Source organism: Sinocyclocheilus rhinocerous, unplaced genomic scaffold (assembly GCF_001515625.1).
Source record: "Sinocyclocheilus rhinocerous isolate Xijiao unplaced genomic scaffold, SAMN03320098_v1.1 scaffold1096, whole genome shotgun sequence".
Lineage (NCBI taxonomy): Eukaryota > Metazoa > Chordata > Actinopteri > Cypriniformes > Cyprinidae > Sinocyclocheilus > Sinocyclocheilus rhinocerous.
Window position 1 is genome coordinate 217,716 of NW_015629514.1, and position 27,223 is coordinate 244,938.

The following is a 27,223-nucleotide window of genomic DNA, read 5'->3' on the forward strand; positions in this document are numbered from 1 at the left end:
AGAAGAGTTCTAAACTAATGCGCTGTCTTCACTGTATCTCACGCACACACGATTTTAGTCACTCACACAGATCACGTTGCGCGCGCGCACAGGCATTCAGTAACACAAACTTTTTAGCGCTGACCCGCAATTTTATCAATAAATAGCATAATCGCTCAAGAGCTACATTAACTTTCTCAACAAGGAACTGGTAACATCATCGTTTCTAAAGGAATTAAAGCCACAGCTTCGTTGACAAAGATAAGCAACACACTTAGCAGATATTTCCGTATTGCGCAAGTGCAAAGCACTGTTTCGGGGATTACGTCTCTTTATATCAGGCAACCCCGGTTGTGTTCCTCTGCGGCCAGATTAAACCTGGCTGTAGCCTATATATTATGCTCTATTCCTTATTTTTTTAGAAACATCGCACTTTTCGACTCCATTTTAAACGGTGCTCTCGTATTCAAATTAAGCGCGGTCCACTGCTGCACACGTGCCACAATATCGATACTGGGACAGCTGTATCGATACTAGTATCATCAAATCTCTGTGACGATACATCGTCGTATCGATGTATCGAACACAGCACTAATTAACACTGTTATTTTCTGGTTTACTTTTGTGAAGCTGCTTTGAATCAATTTGTATTGTATAAAGCGCTATAGAAATAAATGTGATGACTTGAAAAAATATGTAGCTTGCCTATACTCACCTCTAAAAGACAAAACTCATTACTTTGCATGTCGGTCAGATGAGCTCTTCCTGTCTAAGTGGGTGATTTTGGCCAGAATAAACTGTAGCATACACATTTTTTATTGCTGTGACCTCATCGGTCATCGCTCTCGTCACAGGTCGCTCTGACCAGACGCTCGTGATCCCAGTGGGTGTTGAAAGAGAGCGGAGGTGTGACTAGGGCAGGTTGACTTCCTGTTTTCTGGTGTTCCTCACTATTTATTAGCCTTTTCAAACACTAGACAGCTCTGTTTTGCTCTTCATCAGTGGGAGAGAGTGAGTGGGAGAAGAGAGGAAGCCAGAGAAAGACACTATTCACAAAAATGTACTATCATACTATGTGCTTCTCCAGTAAATAGTATGTGTATTTGCACTGAATGCATTGAATGTCCAGATGACCAAAAATGCACAGTATGCAATAAAGCGCACAGCGTGAGATTCTGTATCCCAATACAGTGAACTCAGAAACCTTCCATCTCCATTGTGATGAATGAACTGGAAGAAATGACATCTCTCTTTTGATTTGTTGTTTGATCTGACTACTGATTAAGACATTTTCAAAATTGGATTCAAAATACGAAATGAAATTTAAGTAATAAAATGAATTAATAAAAGTAATACAAAGTAAAATAAATTAAGTAAAAAAAATCATTTTACTAGATAACTGCATGCTGGTCAGGGTTATTTTAGTATCATTGAGATAATATCACAGTTTATATTCATATTTAAAATTATTTTAATTTTTTCTGTTTAAATTTTTATATTCATTAAATATAAAATTTCATTTTTCAGTTTTAGCAATTTTGTTGTGTTTTTGTCATTTTATTTTATTTTTAGAATGTATCTATATGAATTTTATTTAATTTTTAGTTGTAGTTATTTTATTACATCAGGTTTAACTAAATGATAATAAGAAATGTTGCCTTGGCAACGTGCTGAAATAAAATAAGTTTTTGTGTATTTCATTTTATTTCAGCTAAAGTTTAATTTATTTCAAGTAATAAAAATAGTTTTATGGTTATGCTGATGAGGTCATGTGACCTAAATTTAGGCATACTACTGTTAGAAATGTTAGTTGTCACATAATCCATTTTAAAATAGTATGTGAAATAGGGTTGCAAAAAGTTGGAAAATTGGAAAACATTCCAGAAATTTTGGAAACTGTCCAGGATTTTTTTTTTATATTCCAGGAATTTTTGGAAAGTTTCCCGAAATTTACCGGAAATTTTCCACTCCTTTGCAACCCTAATGAAAGCATTTCTTATTGTATTTTTTTTAAATAGTAGGCAGCTTACAGTACACACTGCACAGTGTTCACTTTGTAGTAAGACAGTATTCCATTCAAAACATAGCAAATGAGTTTTCCCAGAAGCCTGTAGTTTATTTCACCTAAAGTGACACTAAACAATCACAGCTCATCAGGTTTAACAGCAGTTCAATAAACATTAAAAGCAAGAAAATTTAATAAAAAACAGTATGATGAAGAAAAGAAAGACTTGAGGAGCAGTGTTTAATCAGTGCTGTGAATAGCGTGCAATGAAAATACATCTGAGAGCCGTTGTTCTGTATTATTATTGAGCTCTGCTAATTAGTTTTGGTTCTCTTGATGGCGTTCAGGGTTTACAGTGAAAACCGCCTGTGGATTCTGCCACATTTTTAATCTAAACTCAATCTCACTGGCTCTATTTGTTTTTATTAAGATGACTGAATCAATCTTGTGTTAGAAGAGTGTCAGTCAACTCATGTTAATGCTAAACGTGCTGTCGATTTCACTGGGGCTGTTGACTTGATTATTTCAGATGTTTATTGTAGCGTCTGGACCAATCAAACACACAATTTTTCATTTGATTTAACAAATCAGTTATTCATTAGATTAAATCTTGTATCTTGTATAAAGTCTTAAAGTCTTGTATCACACTTGACGTTGTTCATTGTTTGCTCATAACTGGAGTCCCTAATCATGCAGATTTATGCTACAGGCTCTGTGTAGAGTTGTACAGTAAGAAAGTTATTTCCCTTAACCAGGAAATTAACGTTCTTAGAATTGACAGACAGTTGACCCTGAGAGGTCAAGTAAATATCTACAGCGGATCTAAATATTTATAATTAATTATAACTAGTTATGATTAATTATTCATATTTCCCCATGAGCTGATTCGCTACATTATCAACCTGTTAACTGTGTTTTCTGCTCCTTAAAGAATCATACTGCTGGGCAATATTTAGAGGATTTGCAATATATGTGCAATTATTTTACTGTCAGTATGTGCTAATAGGACATTTAAAACAAGTTTTGATCTCTGTGCTTGATCAGGAGAGCCGTACCTGCTCAGTGCCCAGCGCAGGTGTCCCGGCGGTGGGATGCAGGATCCCGCTGGTGTCCATCCGTTCCCACCCGCAGATGAAGGCCTCAGACTCGGCCTGGCTAAAGGGGTCTCCATGTCTCTCCCATCATCCCCTCTCCTGCCCCGGCAGACATATGTGATGGCGGCTCGCCCGTGCAAGAAGTCTCCAGGTGGGATATTTATCATTTCATCCGTTTTAAAGCATCGAAATGTCGGTGCATCAGCAGCTTTTTGGCTGAGCGATGGGCTGCTCTGTTTCGGCAACAGCTGCTGTTCTGTAATTCAGTTTGGTTTTGCTAGCGGTGCAGAAATTACAAACTTGAACTGTGAAGTTTCTGAGTGAATCTCACAAGAACATGTCGAGGTCGCCCTGAAATGAAAAGAAAGAAATAAAGAAATTATAGTTGTATTTTAGGACCGTTAAAATTTTTGGCAACACTTTTCTTGAGGTCTTAATGAATAATGCATTTTTTACATTATATATTTTTAAAATAATTATAAGCAAAGATAAAATGCATTATATATGCAGATTCCTTGTGGCATTGATTGTCATGTGTTTTAATGCATTATATTTTCTGTGTAACAATTAATAAATAATAGTGTTAATTTTGTCAGCCGTTTTTAATTTAGTCTTAGTCTTTTAAATTAGTCTTAGTCTTAGTCCTGTGTCAAATGTACTTTTTAGTTATCATATTTAGTCAATCTTGTCCTGTTTTTGTTCAGTCAAGTTTTAGTCGACTAAATGTCTGAGCATTTAGTCACATTTTTGTCATGCTGTATAATGGTTAACTGATAAAAAAAAAATTTTTTTGTTCAAAGTTATAATCGCAATGATTGTTGTCATTTGAGAAATTTACATTTCAGGTATTGCATTGCATTCATCAGTAAGCACAGATCAATAGAATGTGGACTCATACACATGGTTTATTTGACCTCATCTAGTGTACTGATTTACAGTATTACAGGCTATTTAATATATGAATTAATATCAATGACTTAGATATGCACTCTTTCTGTCTACTTTATGAAAACTAGTAAAAACAAACAAAATATTTTAACAGTGAAATTCCTAATAATAATTCCAATAATTCCAAATTGCAATAATGTTTCTCTATTAAAACAACAGCGGTTGAGTAAGTGCATTTATTCAGCAACAATCACAAACGCAAACAAAACAGTGGAGATCTCGTGACAGAACACAGACCGGCTGAATGACACTTTCATTTAAGCTAAACTCCAGCTTGCTTGTTTGTCGGTGTTTTCAGATCATCGTCGGTGCTTCCGTAATGAAGAGTGAGCACTTGCGCATGGTTGACAGATTGCAAAACTTAAGAGAAACACAGAGCAGAAAATGCATCCTTTTAACAGAGAAGCTCAGATTTAGGGATTTGTACTCTTAATATCTGGCAACCGCAAACATGAAAACTTGCATAGTAGAGGCGTGTACAGCAGTCCACAATAATATTTTGTCTCCTTTTTTTTGACAAAATAAAAAGAGCTTTTGGTATAGTTATTTTTTTAAATACATTTTAGTCTTGTTTTTTTAATCGTCAACGATATTGCATGTTGATATAGTCACAGTTATCGTCTATTGGCTTTATTGTCACCTCGTCATCATCTCGTTTTAGTCATGGGGAAAAAAGCTCATCAAACGAACATTTTTCATCATGGTTTCCATTAATAAATAAGCTAATAACCCAGCTGCTGTGATGTCTGTTAATCAAAGATAAAAGGAAAAAAAGGAAATCAATAACTTTTGTAGCTTTAAGGATTCATCTATATTTAATTTAGAATTTAGTATTTGATAACTTTGTTCAATTTCTGTATATTTAATTTCCTACTTGCTGAAGGGCACAGGTAGCTAAATATGACATTTATTCAAATGGGTTTATGTGAAGATTGTTTTAAGTTCACTTAAATTAGAAGTTGTTATTTTTTTTAAGTCTAATAAATGTTAAAATTGAAAGCTCAATTATACTGTAATGTTGAATGAATATAGTCAGTGGTTAAATATTAGAGGGAAAAAAACAATTTCATAGAGACATCAGTAGTAGTAGTATTATCAGTGATACTGGCCTTGAGTCATAAAAAAAGATGCCATTAAACAAATATTAAAAGTATACTGTCTTTATGTTGTTTCTACATTAATTTGAAGATTATTTAATTTTTAAGATTATTTTAATTTGAATGTGAAATTATTGCAATATAAAAGTATATTTTAATTTTTATTGTTAGGAGGGATTAATCACGATTAATTTCAGAAAAAAAGTGTGATTAATTTTATTTATTTTTTATCGATTGACAGCACTTCATATATTATATTATATTATAATAATAATTTTTTTGGTATCACAGTAATGAGATTTTTTTTTTCAGATTTATGATAATGAAATTTTTTGGAAAATTGTGCTTAATTGTCATTAAAAATAATGATCTTGAAAGAATTTAGGTTCATACTGAGATCTTAGATTTAGGTTGGAGACTTTTGTTTTCTTTTGTGTTTCTGCATTTCAAATTGTTCGTCCAGTTGTATTATTGTGTGTTCTTGTGCATTTGTTTAGCTTTGACTCTTTGTATTTTTGTATGTAAGGTTGAAGTTAATTTGCATGTTGATTTAGTTAGTGTGTGTACATGCAAACACAAGTGTGTGTGTGTAAACACAGTCTGAGGTGTTTTCACACCATCTCTGTGTTAAGGACAAGGCCATGAGCAGCTGAGATCTTCAAAGGGTTTGCAGCTTGTCTCTGGACTTGTTTCGACCTGGGCTTTGTTGTTGGAGGATTTAGCACAGAGGATTGAAATTCTTTCAGTGGTCGCTTTGGCATCTCGCTCACATCTGCTCCTCATGTGTGTTGATTCAGCAGCTCTCTTTGAAAAGGGGATCGATGCCTTGAAGGCACCGGAAACAAGCGACACACTCGGACGAATTTACCCTTTGCACATTTCATTAGTCTGACAATTAAAGAAGGATAAACGTCCAAATGAGATCCCCCTGGAGTACCAGATCCTCAGGGAGGGATTTATTACAGACGTCGGAAACATGTGAGATTGAGGGTTTGTTTTGACCTCCGCAAATCTTGAAAATGTTGGTTGGGACAGTTGCATGTAGTTTTAAATGAACTAAAGGAAAAATCATATCTAATCATTTTCCTTTGCACTACCGTTCAAAAGTCTGGGGTCAGTAATATTTTATTTGCAAAAAATTTATATTTTATTCAGCAAGGATGCATTAAATTGATCAAAAGTGGCAGTAAAGACATTTATAATGTTACAAAAGATTTCTATTTCAAATAAATGCTGTTCTTTTGAACTTTCTATTCATCAAATAATCAAGTTTCCACCCAAATATGATGCAGCACAACTGTTTTCAACATTGATAATAATCAGAAATGTTTCTTGAGCAGCAAATCAGCATATTAGAATGATTTCTGAAGATCATGAGACACTGAAGACTGGAGTAATGATGCTGAAAATTTAGCTTTGATCACAGCAATAAATTACATTTTACAATATGTTCATGTAGAAAATAGCTATTTTAAGTTGTAATAATATTTCACTATTTTTACTGTATTTTTGATCAAATAAATGCAGCCTTGGTGAGCAGAAGAGACTTCTATTAAAAAATCTTACTGACCTCAAAAGTTTGAACAGTAGTGTATATTCACCAATATAACAATACATATCCATTAACAGTGATATTTTTCTTCATATATTTTTACAAAAACATTTAATATATGAAAAATGTCATACAAAAACATTTTTGAGTAATGATTTAATTTTTGAAAAGAGTAAAAAATGTAATTTTAACAGATGAAAAATGCTTCAAAGAATAAATAATTAATTCAGAAATTAATAAAAAAACTTTGTCATTTTAAAATTAACCCATAATTTAACCCTTCAAACCAACGTTGGTCATGCATGACTTAAACTGTATGTCCTATTAAAACATCAGTGTTTATATCACGTAACCTGTTTATCTGTTGAAGCAGAGGTTTTTCTGGGAAAATCTTCACTGGGAGGAATTAAAAAATGACCATAATTAGGTTCAGATGGACTTGATACATGGACCCCCTGTTTAGATTGTGGAAGTAATAACATGGATAATGTGTGAGTTATTGTCTTAAACCCTGGCCTGGATGATAATGACTGAATGGACCTTATTCGGCTGTGCCGAAGGGAATCTTTGGGAATGGTTGTTGTTGTTAGGAGCATCAAAGGCCTGCTGATGAGTTTCATGTGGACAGTGTGTGGTCATTGCTGACCACAGGAAAATAGGACATGAGCTCATTTTAGTAAGCACAGGTCCTTGAATGTAGGGCTGTGCGATTAATCGAAATCGTCATTAAATCGCGATTTGTGCTTGCGCGATTTCTAAATCGCTTTATAGCACGATTTTCCGCGCCCCCGACCTCCCGCAGTATGCTATCCGAACCAATCAGAATGCAGCGCGCCTAAATGGAGCACGAGAACAGAACAGACCGGGCGGGCATACAAACGTAACGCCAGGTTCACACACTCCGTCTGTGGTGCGTATTTTTTCCGCGCCCATGTTAACGGATCAGAGCGTTCACACTGCACGCGATTGCGGTCCGGCAGTGCGCTCCAGGAGCGGTGCGTCTGCAGCAGTCATGCTGCGATCGTTTCCGCACGGAGTCTATAGGCCCGGGTATACTTCACTCTCCGCGTTCCGTTCCGTCTCGCAGCACAGCCGCATCCGCACAGCTTTCAAAGTATACTCAACCGCGGATGAGTGCGGACGGACGAACTCGACACAGGCGCAAGTCTATTTCTGCTGTGCTGCACGCGCTGAATTAAAGTGACAGCGTATTAATTTGAGCTGCTTCTTTGTCTAGATTCCAGCTCTGCTCGCTCCGGACATTCATTAACCGACTTCATCAGGTGCATCACGGGATGCTTTTAAATGCTAACGAAGAAGGAATATGTGTGATGAGAACATTAAAGCATAAACCTTCATTTTAAAAGTTTTAAAATCATGGAAAACATATTCATTCAAGCCTGTGCGTGTATTAAAGGTCCCATATTGTACACCTTTCTGGAGTTTTATTTTAGGTTTTGATGTCCTTAAGAATATATATTTGTGAATTAACTCATGATTAATTGATCAAATAAACAGTAAGTAGTTTGATTAAATAAACAAATAATAAAAATATCAATATTTTTGTATACATTTTATATACATTTTATTTTTGTATATTTTTTGTTTTATATTTATATTTTTATATATTATTTAAAATGTTTTAGTTCTGTCTGTAAATTAGTTATATATAATAATATTTATGTAATCATGTTATATATTGCATTTTGTGGCATTTAAAAAAAAAGAGAAACTATTAATAATTTTTATTAATATTTTATTTTATTGATAATATGTACTGACAGATCTAATATACTTGTTTGATTTGATTACAGACAGATTTGTCTGCTAAAGTACTGTGGGTGCACTGATGAAAACCGGTCAGACTGAATCTCTTGAGATATTCACGTTTTTTTATTTTTTATGTTTTTGTAAATGAGTTTAAATGAGTAAAAGTAAAGAGACATTGCATGTTCACCAGACTAACACTTTTGATGCATGCCGATTTATTATCTTGTGCTCACTGGGAGGTGCAGTGATATGAGTTCAGCCAAACTCAGAGTGTAAACGCTTTCAAATAGACTCTGATTGCAGCATCGCACTCAGAGCTTCATTACCTCGGCCCTGCAGCTCATTTCCTCACAGCTGAAGTAATAACGTTGAACTGTGGCGGCCCCCTTTTAAGCTAAACCGCTGTTTCCCCAAACCGGCAGGTTATTGATCCTATTAAAGCCATATCACACGAGACTGGCACATATTATGTGCTGCTTTCATCAGGAGAGAGAGCGACACGTGTTTCGCCTCGTCCTCTTTGCCTCCTTACTGACCTCTACTGGAGAGTTTGTGTCATTACCTCTCAAGGTCGAAGGTCAGGCATACTCTTTTTCCTCGTGGCCCAGTCCATGCTGAAGTTGTTTCAGTAACAGCGAGGCTTTCCAGTGATATAGTGTGTTGGAGGTGGATGGTGTTAGCAGATGTTGAGACGTCTTCAGATAGATGTGAGATGGAGTATCTTTCAGGATGTCGGGTTGCTTGTTTAGTGCCTCAAGATACGCTTTTCTTTTACAGCTTATATTAATTAAGCATGTTTGACTGTTACGGCAGATCGGATTCAAAGTGTTTAAGATGTGTGTTTGTGTTTTTATATGAATGTGTGTGACAGAAGCGTTCTAAACGCTGCTCTAAACTGTAATCGAGAGCAATAATCTTAGTCTCGTTTTAAACGTCCTGAAGCTGAAGTCTGAAGTTCCTTCTGGCGCGTCGACATTCACACTTAAACCATCTGTCTAGCTGTTAGTCCATTTACCATGTCTTACACGCGTTCTGCTATCATGCATACTTTGAGACAGATCCAGAAATGCATTACCATCTGGCCCATCACAATTACTAAAACAGACGTACATTATAGAGATGTATAAGGAAGCACATTCCTAGCATTATATTCTTGCACACATTATATTTTATATTTATTTTATCATATTTTTTTTTTAATATAAAATATAATGTATTCTATTTTTATAATATTTGTTGTATTATTGTTTTGTATTCTTATATTTTATATTTATTTAATAATATATTGTTTTAATATAAAATATAATTTCGCAAAAATGGCGGAAGACAGTAACTCGGGGGAGAAGAATTGTTGAATAAAGTCGTCATTTTTGTTTTCTTTGCGCTCAAAAAGTATTCACTTCAAAAAGAAGTTGAGCCACTGATGTCACATGGACTGTTTTACCGATGTCCTTGCTATGTTTCTGGACCTGGGAACATTTCAGTTGCTTTGCTGTCTATGGGAGGGTCAGAGAGCTCTCAGATTCCATCAAAAATATCTTAATTTGTGTTCCGAAGATGAACGAAGGTCTTACGTCTATGGGAGGGTCAGAGAGCTCTCAGATTCCATCAAAAATATCTTAATTTGTGTTCTGAAGATGAACGAAGGTCTTACGGGTTTGGAACGACATGAGGGTGAGTAATTAATGACAGAATTTTCATTTTGGGGTGAACTAACCCTTTAATGTGATCCAGACTTTAGAAGTACATTAAAATGGAAATAATACAAAGTCCTTCAACATGAAAAGCGATAGATAATTTCCCCAGATAATTGTTTCATATCGGGCTCTGCGCTTTGACAGGGCTGTGGGACACGAGCAGTACAGAGCCCATCTCTCTTCTCATATCTGCAATATTCCAATATTCCAAAGCAAATGACACATTTGTAAATGGTCAGAAAAGCTAATTTAATAAATAGATAAAATTCATTCCTACAACTTGTTAATTTGTTCCTGCTTGTGGCCAAGGTCCATGTTTCATTCATTTGTTCCCTAGATAACCCATGATTTAACTACAATGAGGGAACAAATTAATAAGTCGTAGGAACAAATCCTTCATTCGTGGCCATGAAATCTTTCATTCCCCCCCACACGTCATGTCGGTCTCCATAAAAATAAACTTGACGTGCCTCGTCTAACAAGCACAAACTGTGTTGAAGTTGAATATGATGAGAGATAAAGACTGAAACCCATGCGATTTCTATAAAATAATTAGGTTAGTTTTGGCAAGTAAAAAGGATATGGTGTAATTTTTTTTTTTTTTTACTACAGTAAGAGATGCAAAAACAGATTAAAAGTGAATGATAAGAAAATAAACCTGCGCAATTAGAGGGTGAGACAGTGGGGATTTGGGAAAAATCCTCAAATGATCATAATCACATCTATTCATTTTACAATCCTACTACCAACCTTTTATTTAGACTAAAAAGCCCTTTCATTGGGGTGAGGAAGCTGTGTTTTGAGTAGCTTTTGCCCATCCTGTCATGCTGGTGACTGTATACCACTGTAATAGACGCATTTTATACTATTACGGTTAATGATTAACCAATTAATTGATCGTTAATTTAAACGACGTTCGATCATGGGAATGATATATATATATAATATTTTCTCTGAGATCATTGTAATTCATTATGGGATTGCCTTCTTGATTGGATGTGACCAGCAGAAGGTATCTTAGAAAGCAGTGTCATTATCACTGTGATCAGTGATTTGTTGTTTTTTCCTCTCTCTCTCTCGTTCTTCCTCTCATTTATATTCTTTGGCTCTTTATTTGCATGCATCTCAGATGTGCTGTTGGACCTCAGTCTGAGTTAATACCTGTTTGTGCTCTCCACCAGAGAGATGAGACTCATGCATTTTAATCACAGATGTGTGTATATGTGTGTGTGTGTGTGGATTTATTCTCTCTCCCCTGAAGCCAAAACTTGTACAAGAATTTTGTGGAAGAAAATACATGAGTATTTTCTTCCGCACGAGTACATGAATGACGAATGTGCAGTGTCATTTTCAATTCAGCAGCAAAAGTAATATATAAATTTTCACACTGCCACTGACACCAACTTAAAAAGGGTTGTTTTGTTTGCTTGCATATCATATGAATTACCAACAGAAATGTCATATGTGGTTTCAACATTTGTTTGCATTTCACTGCAGGCATCCATAGATGGCAGTGTACATCACTATGAGAGCTATTAGAACATTAACTATCACTCTGTGTGTGTGTGTGTGTGTGTGTGTGTGTCAGTAGAGATGCATTAAAGGCTACACAAGAAGCTCAGCTTCCACTAACATTTCCATTAATATTATGTTCAAATATGAAGTGATATTGATAGTAAAAATCTGTCTTTAAAATTTTAGTGTGTAAGGATAATGTGTAAAAGTAACATAATTTGCTTTAATGCAGCCCCAAAACACATTTGGACACTTAAGTCACACTTGGGTTTTATGTTTGTATGTATGCATGCATGCATATATTGCATGTATTTATTTTTTATTAATTTGGTTTTATGTATGTATGTATGCATATATGCTTGTATTTAATTTTATGCATTTATTTTAATGTATTTATTTATTTATTTATTTTAATCAATCAGTTTATTTTTACCAATATTTATTTATTCAAGTTTTTTTCAATTCAAGTTTATTTGTAAAAATGTCAACAATTCTGTGTTTTTCTGTCAATATGGGGTGCTGTGTGTACATTAATGAGGAAAAAAAATTAACTTGAATGATTTTAGCAAATGGCTGCAATATAACAAAGAGTGAAAAATTTAAGGGGGTCTGAATACTTTCCGTACCCACTGTATATATGCTTGTATTTAATTTTATGCATTTATTTTAATGTATTTATTTATTTATTTATTTTAATCAATCAGTTTATTTTTACCAATATTTATTTATTCAAGTTTTTTTCAATTCAAGTTTATTTGTATAACGTTTTTCACGATACAAATCGTTGCAAAGCAACTTTACAGAAAGTTTCTACAATATATTTAGTAGTAGCTTATCAGTGGTGACTGAACGATACAAATCGTTGCAAAGCAACTTTACAGAAAGTTTCTACAATATATTTAGTGGTAGCTTATCAGTGGTGACTGTCAGTTAATGTACATATGGCAGAAATGTACGGAAAAATCAATTAAAGACGTAATCAAACAGACAATGAACATTTATTTATTTATAGTGGATGTATGTAAAAGTGTACAAATACTTTTTTTTTGGGTCTGCTGATTGTCCATAATTTACTATCATTGATATAATATTATAGTTTTTGTTTACATTTGGAATTTTTTGTTTTCATTTTAATTTTAGTAATTTTGTTGTGTGTTTTTATTATATTATTATAATATAATTATATTTAATTTAAATTTAACAAAAAAATTAAGCAACTTGCTTAATTAAAATGTGTTTTATTTTATTTTATTTCTGTTAATGTTTCTTTTATTTCAAGTGATTATTGTTTTTATGGTTTGTTTAAATTTTATTTAACAGTAATAACCCTGCTAAGAAGCAGAAGGCTTCAGCAAACTTTTAATCTACATTCCATTTAGGATTAAATTACCATTTAGGAGAAACTGTTGAGTAAATAAAAAATAATTATAAAATATATATTTTTTATTATTGGATCTTGAAAAGTGAGTGTTGCATATCAGAATAGAGAATTTGTGTTGTCATCTGAAAAGAAAGATGAAGCAAGTAATTGCATTAAGATAAAAGATTCTCATTGCATCATAATGTTCACAATAAGAACAGCAATGTGCATGAAGAAAATAAATAGGGTCAGTTATGATTTTATATGAACTTTAACAGCTTCACTTGAATCATCCCTTCATCTAGCTGTGAGTTATGTCTGTCTTTACACACGTGGCTGTTTCATTTGTCATCTGTGAGCGCTGTGTTTGCTTCCTGGAGGTCAAAGTCATGCAGGTGCAGAGCGGAGATGAATCTCTGTAACGCTGCTGAAGCCTGATGGATGTCTCCGCTATGAGGGCTCCCGTGGCCAGCGGCTGCTCTTTACTACATTACTTTATTTGGTCAGATCTCACATACATGTCACATCACTTTCTTTCAAACCTAAGGCTGTTTTTTTACACATTGTTTTGGACCAAATTGCTGCATATTTGTGTAATCGACGTTAGTGTTGCCGTGACTACTAGCAGCAGCTGGTAAACAATGTAACTAACAAATTAAATGAAAATGAACCCAACTTACTTTCTCAATATGTGTTTCTGGTCGTATTGTGCTTGATTTATCTGTGCATGTTGTCCCCAAAATATGCTTTTTAAAATATATTGACTTCTCTCATACACTACTGTTAAAAAGGTCGGCTTTATAATTATTTTATTTTTATTTTTTTTATAATTTTTTTATTTTGAACTTTCTATTCATCAAAAACTCCTGAAAGAAAATGTATCACGGTTTCCACAAAAGTAGCACAACTGTTTTCAACATTGATAATAATCAGAAATGTTTCTTGAGCAGCAAATCAGCATATTAGAATGATTTCTGAAGATCATGTGACACTGAAGACTGGAGTAATGATGCTGAAAATTCAGCTTTGATCACGGGAATAAATTACAGTTTACAATATATTCACACAGAAAACAGTTACTTTAAATTGTAATAATATTCCACAATTTTTACTGTATTTTTGATCAAATAAATGCAGTCAGAAGAGACTTCTTTCAAAAACATTAAACCCCAAACTTTTGAACAATAGTGTATTTTTCCAACCCTCGCTTCCAATCAGCTGTCTCCATTCTGGTATGTAGCTTTTCATTTATTAATTGATCAAATCAAGTCTGAGCATACATTTATTATTCTGCTTCACATTATGTAAGTAAAATTGTTTGGGAATGCTGTTTCAAGTCTTTAAATAGAGTCTGAGGCTCTTGTAGAGGAACCACAGTATTTTTAATAATGTGTGCATGCACGATTAGATGGAGAGCCAGTTTTGGCGAGAGAAACGCACACGATATCACACAGAGATCTCACACCCGTCTCCTAAGAGTTAACTTGCACTGGTTTCCTGCTGTAGTTTACATTCCCAGAGCTGCAGCTGGCATGGGCAGCCTGAGTTCACCCGCTCTTTACCCTCACATAAGACTCCTTTCTGATTGAGATCCAATTGATTATATACGTCTCTTTTCGTTCTGAAGGACCTGTTAGAAAGCCCAAGTATGTGGAGAGTCCTCGCGTTCCTGGAGATGCGATCATGTCGTCGCTGAGGAAGCTTCCTGACGGTGCGACTGGTGAGTGACCACACATGCTGTTATTCAGTTCAGAGATGTGTGTGTTTCGGTTTGTTTTTGTTGGTTAGAGTAGAAGATTGTTGATGACGTCAGGGTTCCTACAGTCACCGATGACCAGGAAATAGTCACGAAAATTCATAAAATAATTAATTGTAATTGGTTTAATAAATATTCATATTTCTAGTTAAGCTCAGATCTAAAATGTTCCATTGCTTCCATTATCTATTCTAAATATTATCATAATATGATGTAATTTTTAATTATAAAATAATCTAAATATTATATATTTTTTTATTTTTGAGTATTGGGTAAAATGCAGTTTTTCTTTAAATTTGCAATCATTAAATTATTCATTTATGAACATTATTATTATTTAAAAAACTAAATATTATTATAATATTTTTAATTGAGGTTTGAGTGAATCTTGGGTAACATTTGTTTTTTTTATTACATTTGCTATCATTAAATTAAATTATTCATTTATATGAACATAATATTGGCCACCATGATCATTAAATATAATTTTTTCCATTTATTATTTTGTTTCACTCGGAAAAGCCACATTTCATAAATAAAATTGGTACAATCCATTCTTAATATTATTAAAATCTATTATTATTATGTAGTATTAATAATAATAATAATAAAAAAAATTCTAAGCTAATTTTTTTAGTTTTGAATGAGTATTCTCTGAAGATTACTCTTCAGTTATATTTAGCATGTTTTGCATTACATTTGGTATCATTAAATTGTATTATTCATATATGAGCATAATATTGGCCACCCTGATGTCTAAATAGCGCCATTGGCAAAATCCTTATGCTATAAATACACAACTCTGGAACAGTCATAATTCGTTGGTCAAAAATGAGGGAATCTTTTATTTATTTACTTAAGATGTTTTCTATGGAAATTTCATGTTTTGTCTGTGTTTTTATGTTAAATTATGTATGTAAGCAAAGCAGCATGTGTGTCATTAAATTTGCTTCATGCATTTTGAATTGAGATAATTGCATATGTGTGTGTGTGTGCTGTATAAACACAGTGTAGAGAATCTGTGTGTATGTGTGCTCGTGTGTTGTCAGTAGCGTGTAGTGCAGTTTCTGTGCTGGGCAGGGACAGAGTTGGCAGTGTTGTCTGTGTGTATCTTTAGCTGCATATCACTGGACACTGGATTGTGTTGGTCACAGGAGTGTGTGAGACATCAGAGCTTTCCAAACAGCTGTGTGCAGCAGAGAGGCGCCAGTCGAATGCCAGCTGTCTGTGGCACAGCACTGTATCGCTCTGCTCACACGACCTCATGCAGGCCGCTCAGAGACCGGTGACTAGGCAGTGACAGCTGATGCTCATGTACTGTAAAGTAGTGTATAAAATGGGATTTCTTTTGATGTGGTGCCAGACATTCACATTGATGTCTCACAACTAGTGACGCAGTGAAAAATTTTGTACGAAACGGCAAAAAAATTTATATTCCGTTTCGGCTGAAATGGTTTTTTTGGAGGGCTGAAATCATTGACTAAAACAGAGATGTTTAATTAGCACTTCTCTGATTTATTATTTTTTTAATCAAGCTATTAATAAAAGCATTAATAATATAATATTATTAAAATAAATAAATAATATTATATAATTTTATTGAATTTTGAATGACTATTGGGTACATTTTAGCCATGTTTTTGCATTACATTTGCTATAATTCAATTTAATTATTAATATATGAATATAATACTAATTTATTATTATTATTATAAAATCTAAATATGATTATATATTATAATAATATTACTCTATATTATTATATATATATATTTTTAATCAAAGTTTGAAGGATTATTGGGTAAAGTGACTTAATTTAAATTTACCTTTTATTAAAATATTTAATTTCATTAAAATAAATTATTCATATATGATCATAATATTGGCCACCCTGATCTCTAAATATATATATTTTTTAGAAATATTCTTTCTAAATATGTGCAATTTATAGTATTTGTATACAATTGGTTTGATTGCTTTGAAATAAATTTGATTAATTAATTGATTATTAACTAAACGTTATTTTCAGTTTCGATATTCGGCTAAATTAAGGCTTTAAATTCAGTTTCGGTAAAACATTAAAGGGGTCATATGATGCTTTTTTAAAGATCATTATTTTGTGTATTTGGTGTAACAGAATATGTTGACATGCTTTAATGTTCAAGTGCATCACTAAGCACAAAATTGTGTTTAATTTAGCAAGTGCCATCCAGTTATCATCTCGGGGAAAAAAAGTGATTATTTTGCATTTTGGAGTCAAATTTTGAGTAAAAACAAGGGAATTTAGCTTAATATCACTTCCTGTGCACTGCACACTGGAAATCAAGCTCAATTTGCATACCACATATTTTCCCCTTGGGAAATATTTGATGTGCCATTCTGAGCATGCTGTTTGTGTTGGTTAGTAATTGTAAGTGAGATGCTTTAGATTAGTGTGAATAGTTAAGGGTGTTGAATTAGGACCAGTATAATCTGACCTGGTTTTCTAGCTGGTTTATTTACTGCATACCTGTCAAATCTCAATGACACAGCCCAGTTAGCTCAGCTTTACCTCCGCACACATATATAAGGGTCAGCACTGTTTACATGGGGGTCTGTCACGTGTTATTTTAACCCTGAGAGAGTTTATATATAGCAGCATCTCCATACATTCCCACAGGCTCCAGTTAAACATCATACGCATGAGATGAACTCAAGGTTTTCTGTCAGCCATGACTTTCAAGGTTAGGTGCATGTCAATTAAAGAAGCATGGTGGAAGATAATTGGCATTCATCATAATTATGATTTCATTTGCAGAAAGCTCTGCTCATTTAGCCAGTTTTGAAGCATTAGGCTTGTGTGACTCAGCGGTATTTCTCATCATTGTCGGTGTGAGCATGAAAAAAACTGGCTGCACTACTGATGTCTCTTTATTTTGTTGCACTAAAAATCACCACACATTGTGAACAAGAGGGATGTTTATTTTTGGTTGAACAAAATCATTTATTATATATTTTATAGCTTAGCATTTTAAATTGTAATCATATTTTTATTGACTTTTTTATTCAGTTTAATTTTTTTGCAATGAATTTGTTAATTGCAGTTTTGGTTTTTCATGGATATATTTTTTTACGTGTCAATATATCTATAAATATACTGTATCTATATATCTGTGTACCTATGTTTTAGTTTCAGTCTTAGTTTTTGTAATTATAGTTAAAGAATGAGTTCATTAACATTTTATAAATGTGTGTGTATATATATATATATTAGGCATGGGCCGGTATGAGATTTTGACGGTATGATAACCTTAAGCAAAAATATCACGGTATCACGGTATTGTCGTTACAGCTCTAAAATGTGTTATTTTTAAATGACTGGGTAAAAAATAAAAATTCCGCTGAACACAATATGTTTTGTTTTTGAGCAACATTATATATAATATAATATATTTTTATTTATTTTAATAATTATAAAAATCTTAAATATTTTTTTTACAAAATTTTATATATTATTTTTATTTTAAGTTATAATTCATCAGTTCATGAGCAATTTTGTATATATTTTGTATAAAGATTCACTTCATCAATATTTGTCATGTATATGTATATTTCACATTTTAGTTATAATAAGTATTGATACGAATCACTTTGTGATTTTGTATAAATATATTTCAGTTTCATATATTAGTTTTAGTAATTATTGGTATAGAATCAGTTATTGAATCTTTTTATATGTATTTTAGTTTTAGTTTGTATTGTTTAAAAAAGTAGTTGAGGAGTCAGCATTGACAGTTCGACATGGAAACTAAGCAAAACCTTCAGAATTTAAATCCTTATTTACACTTTAATTGCATTTACACCGATGTTTAAATGTAATAAAATAGTGTACAATAGAATCCCAATGAAGAAACAATTCATAAGCTCAGTGTATCGCCACTTTGACTCCATATCGCCATCTGCAGGAGAGGAGTGTTTTAACACATGCACTAGGTTTTTATATTATTAGTGCTTTATTTAGGTTTAGTTTTACTCAGTTTAGTTTTTCGCTTTAGTTGTTTTCAAAAGTTGTCTTAGTTTTATAACTCCTGAACTCATAGTTATGATTTTCTCCCACCGCAGAGAGCTGCGGGACGCAAAACAGCTCTCAGCATTCCCAACCTTCCTGGGAATGTGGCAGCTCTGTCTGTAAATACCTGTTCTCACGCCTCATCTCCCAAACATTCAGTAAAACTGTAGTTGAAGGAAGAAAGCAAACAGTGCCATGTGGAATTAGTCAGCGTGCTTCACTAATAGCGTTAATAATGCATAATTAGCCCCAGTGTGTGTGTACTTCATAATGATGCTTAATTACTCTGTCCTGCTGCCAGACTTTCAGTTCTTGACTGAAAGTGTTAGGCATTTCTTTATTAACACGCACTTGTTTCCTCGTCACCTGAAGTCAGAGCGCTCTAAAACAGTTGAGCAGAAGTTGAGTCTGAAAACTGCTGCCAAGAGCAAATCACGTGTCAGTAAAGCAGTGAAGGAAAGTGCATTTTCTTCAAACTGTTGCTCCAATATATTAGTAGCCGTATTAGTTATTGTTTGATATTGTAGATTTTGTGTTTTTGTTTGTTTATTAGAATCAGTCTAGATTGGTTGTACGGTGTACGATATTAGATATTAATTATTAATTATTTCATTTATTTATTTATTCATTCTTTCATTTATTTTTTTTAGCATTTTTACTTAGACATTTACCTTTGTGTCACATATTTAAAAATATAATGATTAATAATTAAATTGAATGTCATAATTAAACATAATAAAACAAAACATATTAGATGTTTAATAGAAAAACACTGTTAAACGTGATCTTTAGCAAATCCCAAATTAATATACATATTTATCTATTTATTTTTAGTATTTTTACTTAGATTTACATAGTTAACCTGAACTTTTCATCACACAATTAAAACAAAAATAATTTAATATTAATTTAAAAGTGTTAGAAAACACTGTTAAATGTGATCTTTAGCAAATCTCAAAACGAATGTTTATCTATTTTTAATATTTTTACTTAAATGCTATATTCAGAGTTAATATTCAGGGCCTTTGAAGCCTCTTTTTGAGTATTTTTGCTGAAGCTGTGCAGGTTGTGAACTTGCTCCTGAGCAGCGCTGTAAAGTGGAAAGGTCTGCATTCATCATGTGTTCATTACAGCTCTCGCAGTGTGTGAGTGAGTGTGTGTGTGTGAGAGTGAGTGTGTGTGTGTGTGTGTGTGTGTGTGTGTGTGTGTGTGTGTGAGTGTGTGTGTGAGTGTGTGTGTGTGAGTGAGTGTGTCTGTGTCTGTGTGTGTGTGAGTGTGTTCAGCTCCTAATGAGAGCAACTTTCACACACACATTCTGTGTAGTCGGTCTCTGTAAACACTCCAGCAGATCTCACACACACTCGTGCTTCCTCCGTATCATCCTGTTGGGCTTTAATGGCCTGTAAATCTCTCTTGAGGGTGAGGATGTTGTTTTGGTTTTTGCCCTTCGGTCGTGACATTATTTAAACCGCAGAGTTATATCAGAAAGTTAGTTTATTTATATCCAGCGGCTAACTGGAGATTTCTGCGTATGGAGAATATTTACCACACATACAGTGGGTATAGAAAAGAATCTCCCCCCTTTAAAATAATCACATTTTGTTGCTTTGCAGCCTGAAATGAAGACAGACACAGTTTTTTGTTTTGTTTTATCCAGCTGTATTTACTCAGTGCAGCTTATAACATCCAAGTGAAAGATAAACACCAAAATGTAAGAAAAAAAAGTAAAAAAATTTCAAAACAGAATCACTGAGTTGGAAAAAGGATCACCCCCCCTCCTAAAAATTACTCTACATTCCCAGAAAAAAAGGTACAAAAGTTGTCACTGGGGCGGTATCTTTTCAAAAGGCACACCTTTGTACCTAAAGATTCCATATTGGTACCTTAAAGGTACATATTAGTATCTAAAAGGTACAAAAGTGTACCTTTTGAAAAGGTACCGCCCCAGTGACAACTTTTGTACCTTTTTTTCTGAGAGTGTAGGACAATTCGCACACACCGGACGCCTCGCGTTCAGTTCAGAGCAAGCAGAAAGAGAAAGCGCGATCTATATATAACTCTATATGAAATTTTTTTCAGCCTAGGATGAAGTCATTATGTACATTAACAACAATTTGGGACAAATATAATGTAATTTAATGAAAAACTATATGAATGGGCAGGATTTTTGTCAGCTGAATCAACATAGATCAGTTTGCTTTCTCACGTCACTGGCTTTAAATCTGCAGCTTCACTGACTAACAAATGCATTCATGTGATTCTGTCTATCATTCTACCTGTCTGTCTGTCTGTCTGTCTGTCTGTCTGTCTATCTATCTATCTATCTATCTATCTATCTGTCTGTCTGTCTGTCTGTCATTCTACCTGTCTGTCTATCTATCTATCTATCTATCTATCTATCTACCTCTCTGTCTGTCTGTCTGTCATTCTACCTGTCTGTCTGTCTATCATTCTACCTGTCTATCTATCCATCCATCCATCCATCCATCCATCCCTTCAAGGGCTTTTAACTGTTTTTTTAATAATATTCTATTATTTTCTAATCCTCTTGTTTTTGAATGATGAACTGTAGTTCATACGAGCTTGTGTGTGTTTGATCTTACACAAACAACACTCACAGGCTGCCTTGACCTGCATCTCCAGGCAGGAAGTAGCGCAGATGCGGTCTTGTCATGGCTTTCCAAAAGAAAGTTTGGGTCGCTTTGATTTCTTCATATCTGTGCTGAAACTTAATTTCAGCTCAGTAATTGTGTCTCTTGTGTTGTCTGCTCTGAAGAGCTTCTGAGGAGAGGATTCACTTTGAGAGGTACACCATCAAAAAAAGTCCAATGAAGAGCATACATATTGTTTACAAAGTTGTGATTGCCTCTCAAGATCTTCATGCGATGCTTCAGAACAAAGTTTATCATTCAAACTCCTGTCCCACAGGTAGACTGTGTTCGTTTTCTTGAAAAGCCCTGTTAAAATCTGACACGGGCCTTTAGATGATGTCATATTTATGGAAGAGCTTCAGATGGTTATGAAGCTCTTTGTGTTTCAAGGCTGTTTGAAAACCGTTTCCATGCTGAAATGTGTCATAAACGTGAGGATTTTCATATTGAGCAGCCCCAGACATAATCAAAAACTTCTACTGCTTTAGTTCTTTAGTTCATTGATTCTCAACTGGTTAGTCGTGACCCAAAAATAGGTTCAGATCTGTTCTAATTGTAATTGCTCACAGACAGCAGAAAAAACAATGCGAAATACAAATAATAACACTATATTATCAATTATAGTTAATAGACTTATTTAGCACAATGCAGTGATTTATTTTATGCCAAAAGCATGAAACTATCAACATTCAAGAGATTTTTTAGAATTTTTTTTTTTCATGTTAATCAATTTGCATGTTGCTGGGCCAGTGCAGTGCATGTTAATATTAATATTATTTGATTGTATTATTTTTTTGGGACATTTTGTTGAATCCCTCCACTTGATGTCCTAAAGCAAGAGCAGTTGAGATGCATTGCTTATTGATATTTTGCTCCTACTCAAAGAAAGTGCATAGAAAATTACACTGCTTATCTGTTCTGAATGTTTCTACACAAGCAGAGCCGTGTCGTTATGAATTCATAGTCATAGCTGCCACCAACTACTTACCTCACACAGCTCGTTAATTAAGCAGAGAATGTTGCTGATTGGACTGTGGTGGAGATCATGCGGGTAGTTGAGGCCCATAGGGACTAATACATGGATGCCGCCGGATATGTTAACGGCACTGCCTTCTTTAAACGCTCAGAGAGGAGGATTGTGTGAATGAAAGTGTGTGGACACTCGGTGCTGAATTAACTGCCTTTGTGTAGAAACACACATCATATAATACACTTACTGTCTGCGAGCACGTTTGTATGACACATTCATTTTATAGAACTTTATTTGGAGTTTGCTTGCAAAACTAATTGTTGTATTTTATAAGAAGTGCATCTATCCATTCACTTTCATGCATGGCAGCATATTTATGTCCTGTATTACTGACATGTATACATTATGTTTTACATATATAATTGTATACACGTTTTTGATGATGAGGTGAAATATAACAGATAACTTGGACAAACTCAGTGATATATATTAGTGCTGTCAATCGATTAAAAAAATAACTAATCACAAATTTTTCTGTAATCACAATTAATTGCACCTAACTTTAAAATGTTTTATTATATTTATATATTGTAATAATTTCACACTGAATATCCAAATGAATGTAGAAACAACAAAGACCGTATATTTTAAATATTTGTTTAATGCCATCTCTTCACTAAGTACTATGAAGACCAGTTTCACCAATACCAATAGACCAATTTAGAGTAGACGTCACAGTTACGTCACTTGCAGCTGCGCGCGCATAGTGGTTGCAGAAAAACACTGGGAACAAGTGGAGGTAAATGGGTAAAATCCATGGAATAAAAGAAAAAAAATATTTTTGTGCTTTTTGATGTCAAGATCGGAATGCAAATAATTTTTATAGAATACTGTCGTCAAAGACGCCATTTGAAGCTAAACGCAGACGTTTAAATGGACATACTATGGATGAAAACTGCTATGATTACTCTACTTTTAAAGCATAAATTCGATTTAAACAATAGGTCTACATAATATTCACATATGCTGTTCATAGGGGACGTATTGTATTAGCCCTACAGTTACAGCATGAAATATTATTTAAACCTTACTATTAACATTTTTACATAACATTTATTTACTTTATCTCACAATTCTGACTTTTTTTTCTCGAAAATGCAAGTTTATATCTCTAATTCGGACTTTATAACTCGACTTAACTCAAAAATAGTGAGTTTGTCAAATCTGAGGGGAAAAGAGAGAATGACGAGTTGTTTTTCCTTATTAGAATTGTGAGATATAATCTCGGAATTGCGAGAATAAAGTCAGAATTTTGAAATATAAAATCAAATTTACCTTTTTTAAAATTCTTTTATTCCATGGCTCCATAGACTGCCACTTGAAAACCGTCATTTTCTGCCTCCAGATAGGCTCCGCCCACAAAAAACGTTATCCCTGTTTCGGATCTGTAAGACTATCCCACTCTCTAACGTCAATTTCGTTGAATAACAGTGCTTATCGCTGGGTGACAAGCTCTTGTAATATGCGGAGAACATTTTGAAAATGACATCTAATCAATATAATTTATAATCTTTTTAAACCTAACTATTTTGTACCCTCTCCATGAAATTCTCTAGCTGTAAAGGCTATCTCTCCCGGGTTTTCTGCAACCATGATGCGCGCGCATCCTGAATGTTTACAAACCGGTAATTGGTCTATACTGCTACTGATGTCTCTATTAAAGGGATAGTTCACCCAAAAATGAAAATTACCCCATGATTTACCCTCAAGCCATCCTAGGTGTATATGACTTTCTTCTTTCAGACGAATCCAACTGGAGTTATATTTAAAAAATATCTTGGCTCTTCCAAGCTTTATAATGGCAGTGAGTGGGTGTTATTTTTCAATAGTCCAAAAGAAGTCCAATAAAGCGCATCCATCCATAATAAAAAGTGCCTCACATGGCTCCGGGGGGTGAATAAAGGCCTCCTTTAGCGAAATGATGCGTTTGTGTAAGAAAAATATCCATATTTAAAATTGTATAAACGGTAATCTCTAGCTTCTGCTAACTGTCGTACTCGCGTTCATTCCGGCGGATGACGTAGGCGTAGCGTAAGGTCCGGTGAGAATATGCTAGTCTTTCGTCACTTCTCACTGTACCTTACGCTACGTCCTGCGTCATTCACCGGAATGAACGTGCGTACAACAGTTAGCGTAAGCTAGATATTATGGTTTATAAAATTTTAAATATGGATTTTTTTCTTACAAAAACGCATTGATTCGCTACAGGAGGCCTTTATTCACCCCCCCCCCCCCACCCCCGCCGTGTTTTATTATGGATGCGCGCACTTTATTTCACGTCTTCTGAACTGTCATTCCGGCGGATGACGTAGGCGTAGCGTAAGGTCCGGTGAGAATATGCTAGTCTTTCGTCACTTCTCACTGTACCTTACGCTACGTCCTGCGTCATTCACCGGAATGAACGTGCGTACAACAGTTAGCGTAAGCTAGATATTATGGTTTATAAAATTTTAAATATGGATTTTTTTCTTACAAAAACGCATTGATTCGCTACAGGAGGCCTTTATTCACCCCCCCCCCAGCCGCGCCGTGTCAGCCACTTTTATTATGGATGGATGCGCTTTATTAGACTTCTTTTGGAATATTTACAAAAAATACCCACTCACTGACATTATAAAGCTTAGACGAGCCAGGATATTTTTTAATATACCTCCGATTGGATTCATCTGAAAGAAGAAAGTCATATACACCTGGGATGGCTTGAGGGTGAGTAAATTATGGGGTAATTTTCATTTTTGAGTGAACTGTCCCTTTAAATAAATGTTTCTGGGGATGAAATAAGTATAGCCATTCATCATTACAGTATAATTGAAAATCATAATTTTTAGCACTTAATAGGCTTTAAAAAATAGAACTTTAAGTAAATTTTAAATATTTTAAACATAAACATATAATAAATGCCACATTAGCTTTGTATCAGTAGCAGTATTGGTGAAACTGGCCTTCGTACTTAGTAAAGAGATGGCATTAAATAAATATTTAAAATATACCGTCTTTGTTTTTTTCTACATTAATCTGGAAATTCAATGGGAAAGATTACAATAAAAAAAAAAAATTTAAAGTTAGATGCGATCAATTACAGAAATGTGCGATCAATTAGTTTTTTTTTAATCGATTGACAGCATATATATCTGTGTGTGCGTGTGTGGTATGTATGTATGTATATTTTATTATTACAAAATTATAATTACTATGTTTGATGATAATTACTAATATATAATTTGTTGGATAATTTTTGGATGATGAGGTGAAATGTGACAGGGACATAGGACTCTAAAATTCCCCCAATATGCATATAATTTTTCATGACGTGTATGACAGCTTATAAATACCACATCTGTCACACAGTGATGACACCTGTGATGAAAACAAACGACTGAACGTTAAAATGACCTTCTGCTGAACAGCACCACAGCTTTTAAATGTTAACCGAACCTCCTTCTAGTAGTTTGTGTGGTTTTATTTCCCTGAAGACACGCTGTGTGGATTTAATGATGTCAAACCAAGTTATGCACAGTGTATGCAAGTGATTTATGACGATGGGATACTGTGTGTTAAATAAGCACACGATTGATGTTTGAGTTAGAGAGTTGCATTTGCTTCTTTATATGTCCTCCACACGTCCTCCCTGTAGTACATCTGTAAGTCTGATGTGGATAAATTTGGTCCGTGTTCGCCGGTGGACATGCGTGATGTCATTGCCGTGTCACATTCCCCGAGGCGAAGACTGGTACCTGCTCACGCGTTTGCTTTCTCTGTCGCACAATATACTATTTTTAACCCCGTCCCGAAACGCTCCAGGGGCCTGCGGTAGATTAAACATGTGTGGTTTGTTCATGACTCTTATGTGCTCAGTTTTATGGGCTGCTCTGTATTATTAATGTTAAGCAATAGTCCTGTTTTATGAAGGTGTTTGTATATTAATATGTCTGTCTGATGAAAGAGTTTTACAGCGGGTCCCCAGGAGCAAACGGAGAGTATTAAAGGAATAGTTCTCTTAAAATGAGATTTGCCATCATTTACTCAGTCTAATGTTGTTCCAAACCGGATTAGGTTTCATATGGACTGCTTTTATGAAACTTTTATGTTTTTTTTTGCCATTTTGTAGCTAGACAACATCCTCATTAACTTTTATTTTATAGAAAAGCTTCTTTTGTGTCCCTTTTGAGAAGAAATGCACTTCTTAATGACACGAGGGTAAGTAAATGATGAGCGAATGTTCCTTCAGTAAATCCTGAATGTGCTTCTGCTGCTCTGCAGTGTTTCACAGAGTACAGTAATGGCCAGGTGTGTTCTTCATATGGCTCTTCATGGTGTATGAGTGTCAGTTGTTTAGAATATGGTGTAGTCATGTGTCTCATCCCGGACCACCCACAGTCCATTCACAGAACGTCTGCATGCAAAACTAGAAAGCACTTGTGAAATTTATCAGTATATATATTTTCATATCAGCATATACATTTTTCTGATGATGAGGTGAAATGTTACAGACACATATTTTTGACAAATTGAGTGACATTTACCCAATATGCATATGACAAGGGGTATATATATATATATATATATATATATAGATATAGATATATATATATATGGGACAGGTCAAAGATGTTAAGATGTCCGCATGAAAAGAAATTTACAAAAGTGATTTTATGTCCATAGAAAGCACATGAAATGTAAGTAAAGTGTCTACTTTTAAGGTTTCAAATAAGTTTTTGGAA

The 27,223-nt window shown here is 34.2% G+C and overlaps 1 protein-coding gene across 1 annotated transcript in view; it reads left to right on the plus strand.

The window, feature by feature from the left end:
* The window catches only part of LOC107739047 (protein TANC1-like), a gene marked incomplete at its 3' end in the record, with an annotated part of 173,052 nt that overhangs the window by 77,171 nt on the left and 68,658 nt on the right, over positions 1–27,223 (plus strand). The window contains exons 3-4 of the mRNA XM_016551016.1: positions 3,029–3,229; positions 14,645–14,737. Of these exons, the coding sequence (XP_016406502.1) occupies positions 3,029–3,229; positions 14,645–14,737 (294 nt within the window). The remainder of the gene's footprint in view (positions 1–3,028; positions 3,230–14,644; positions 14,738–27,223) is intronic.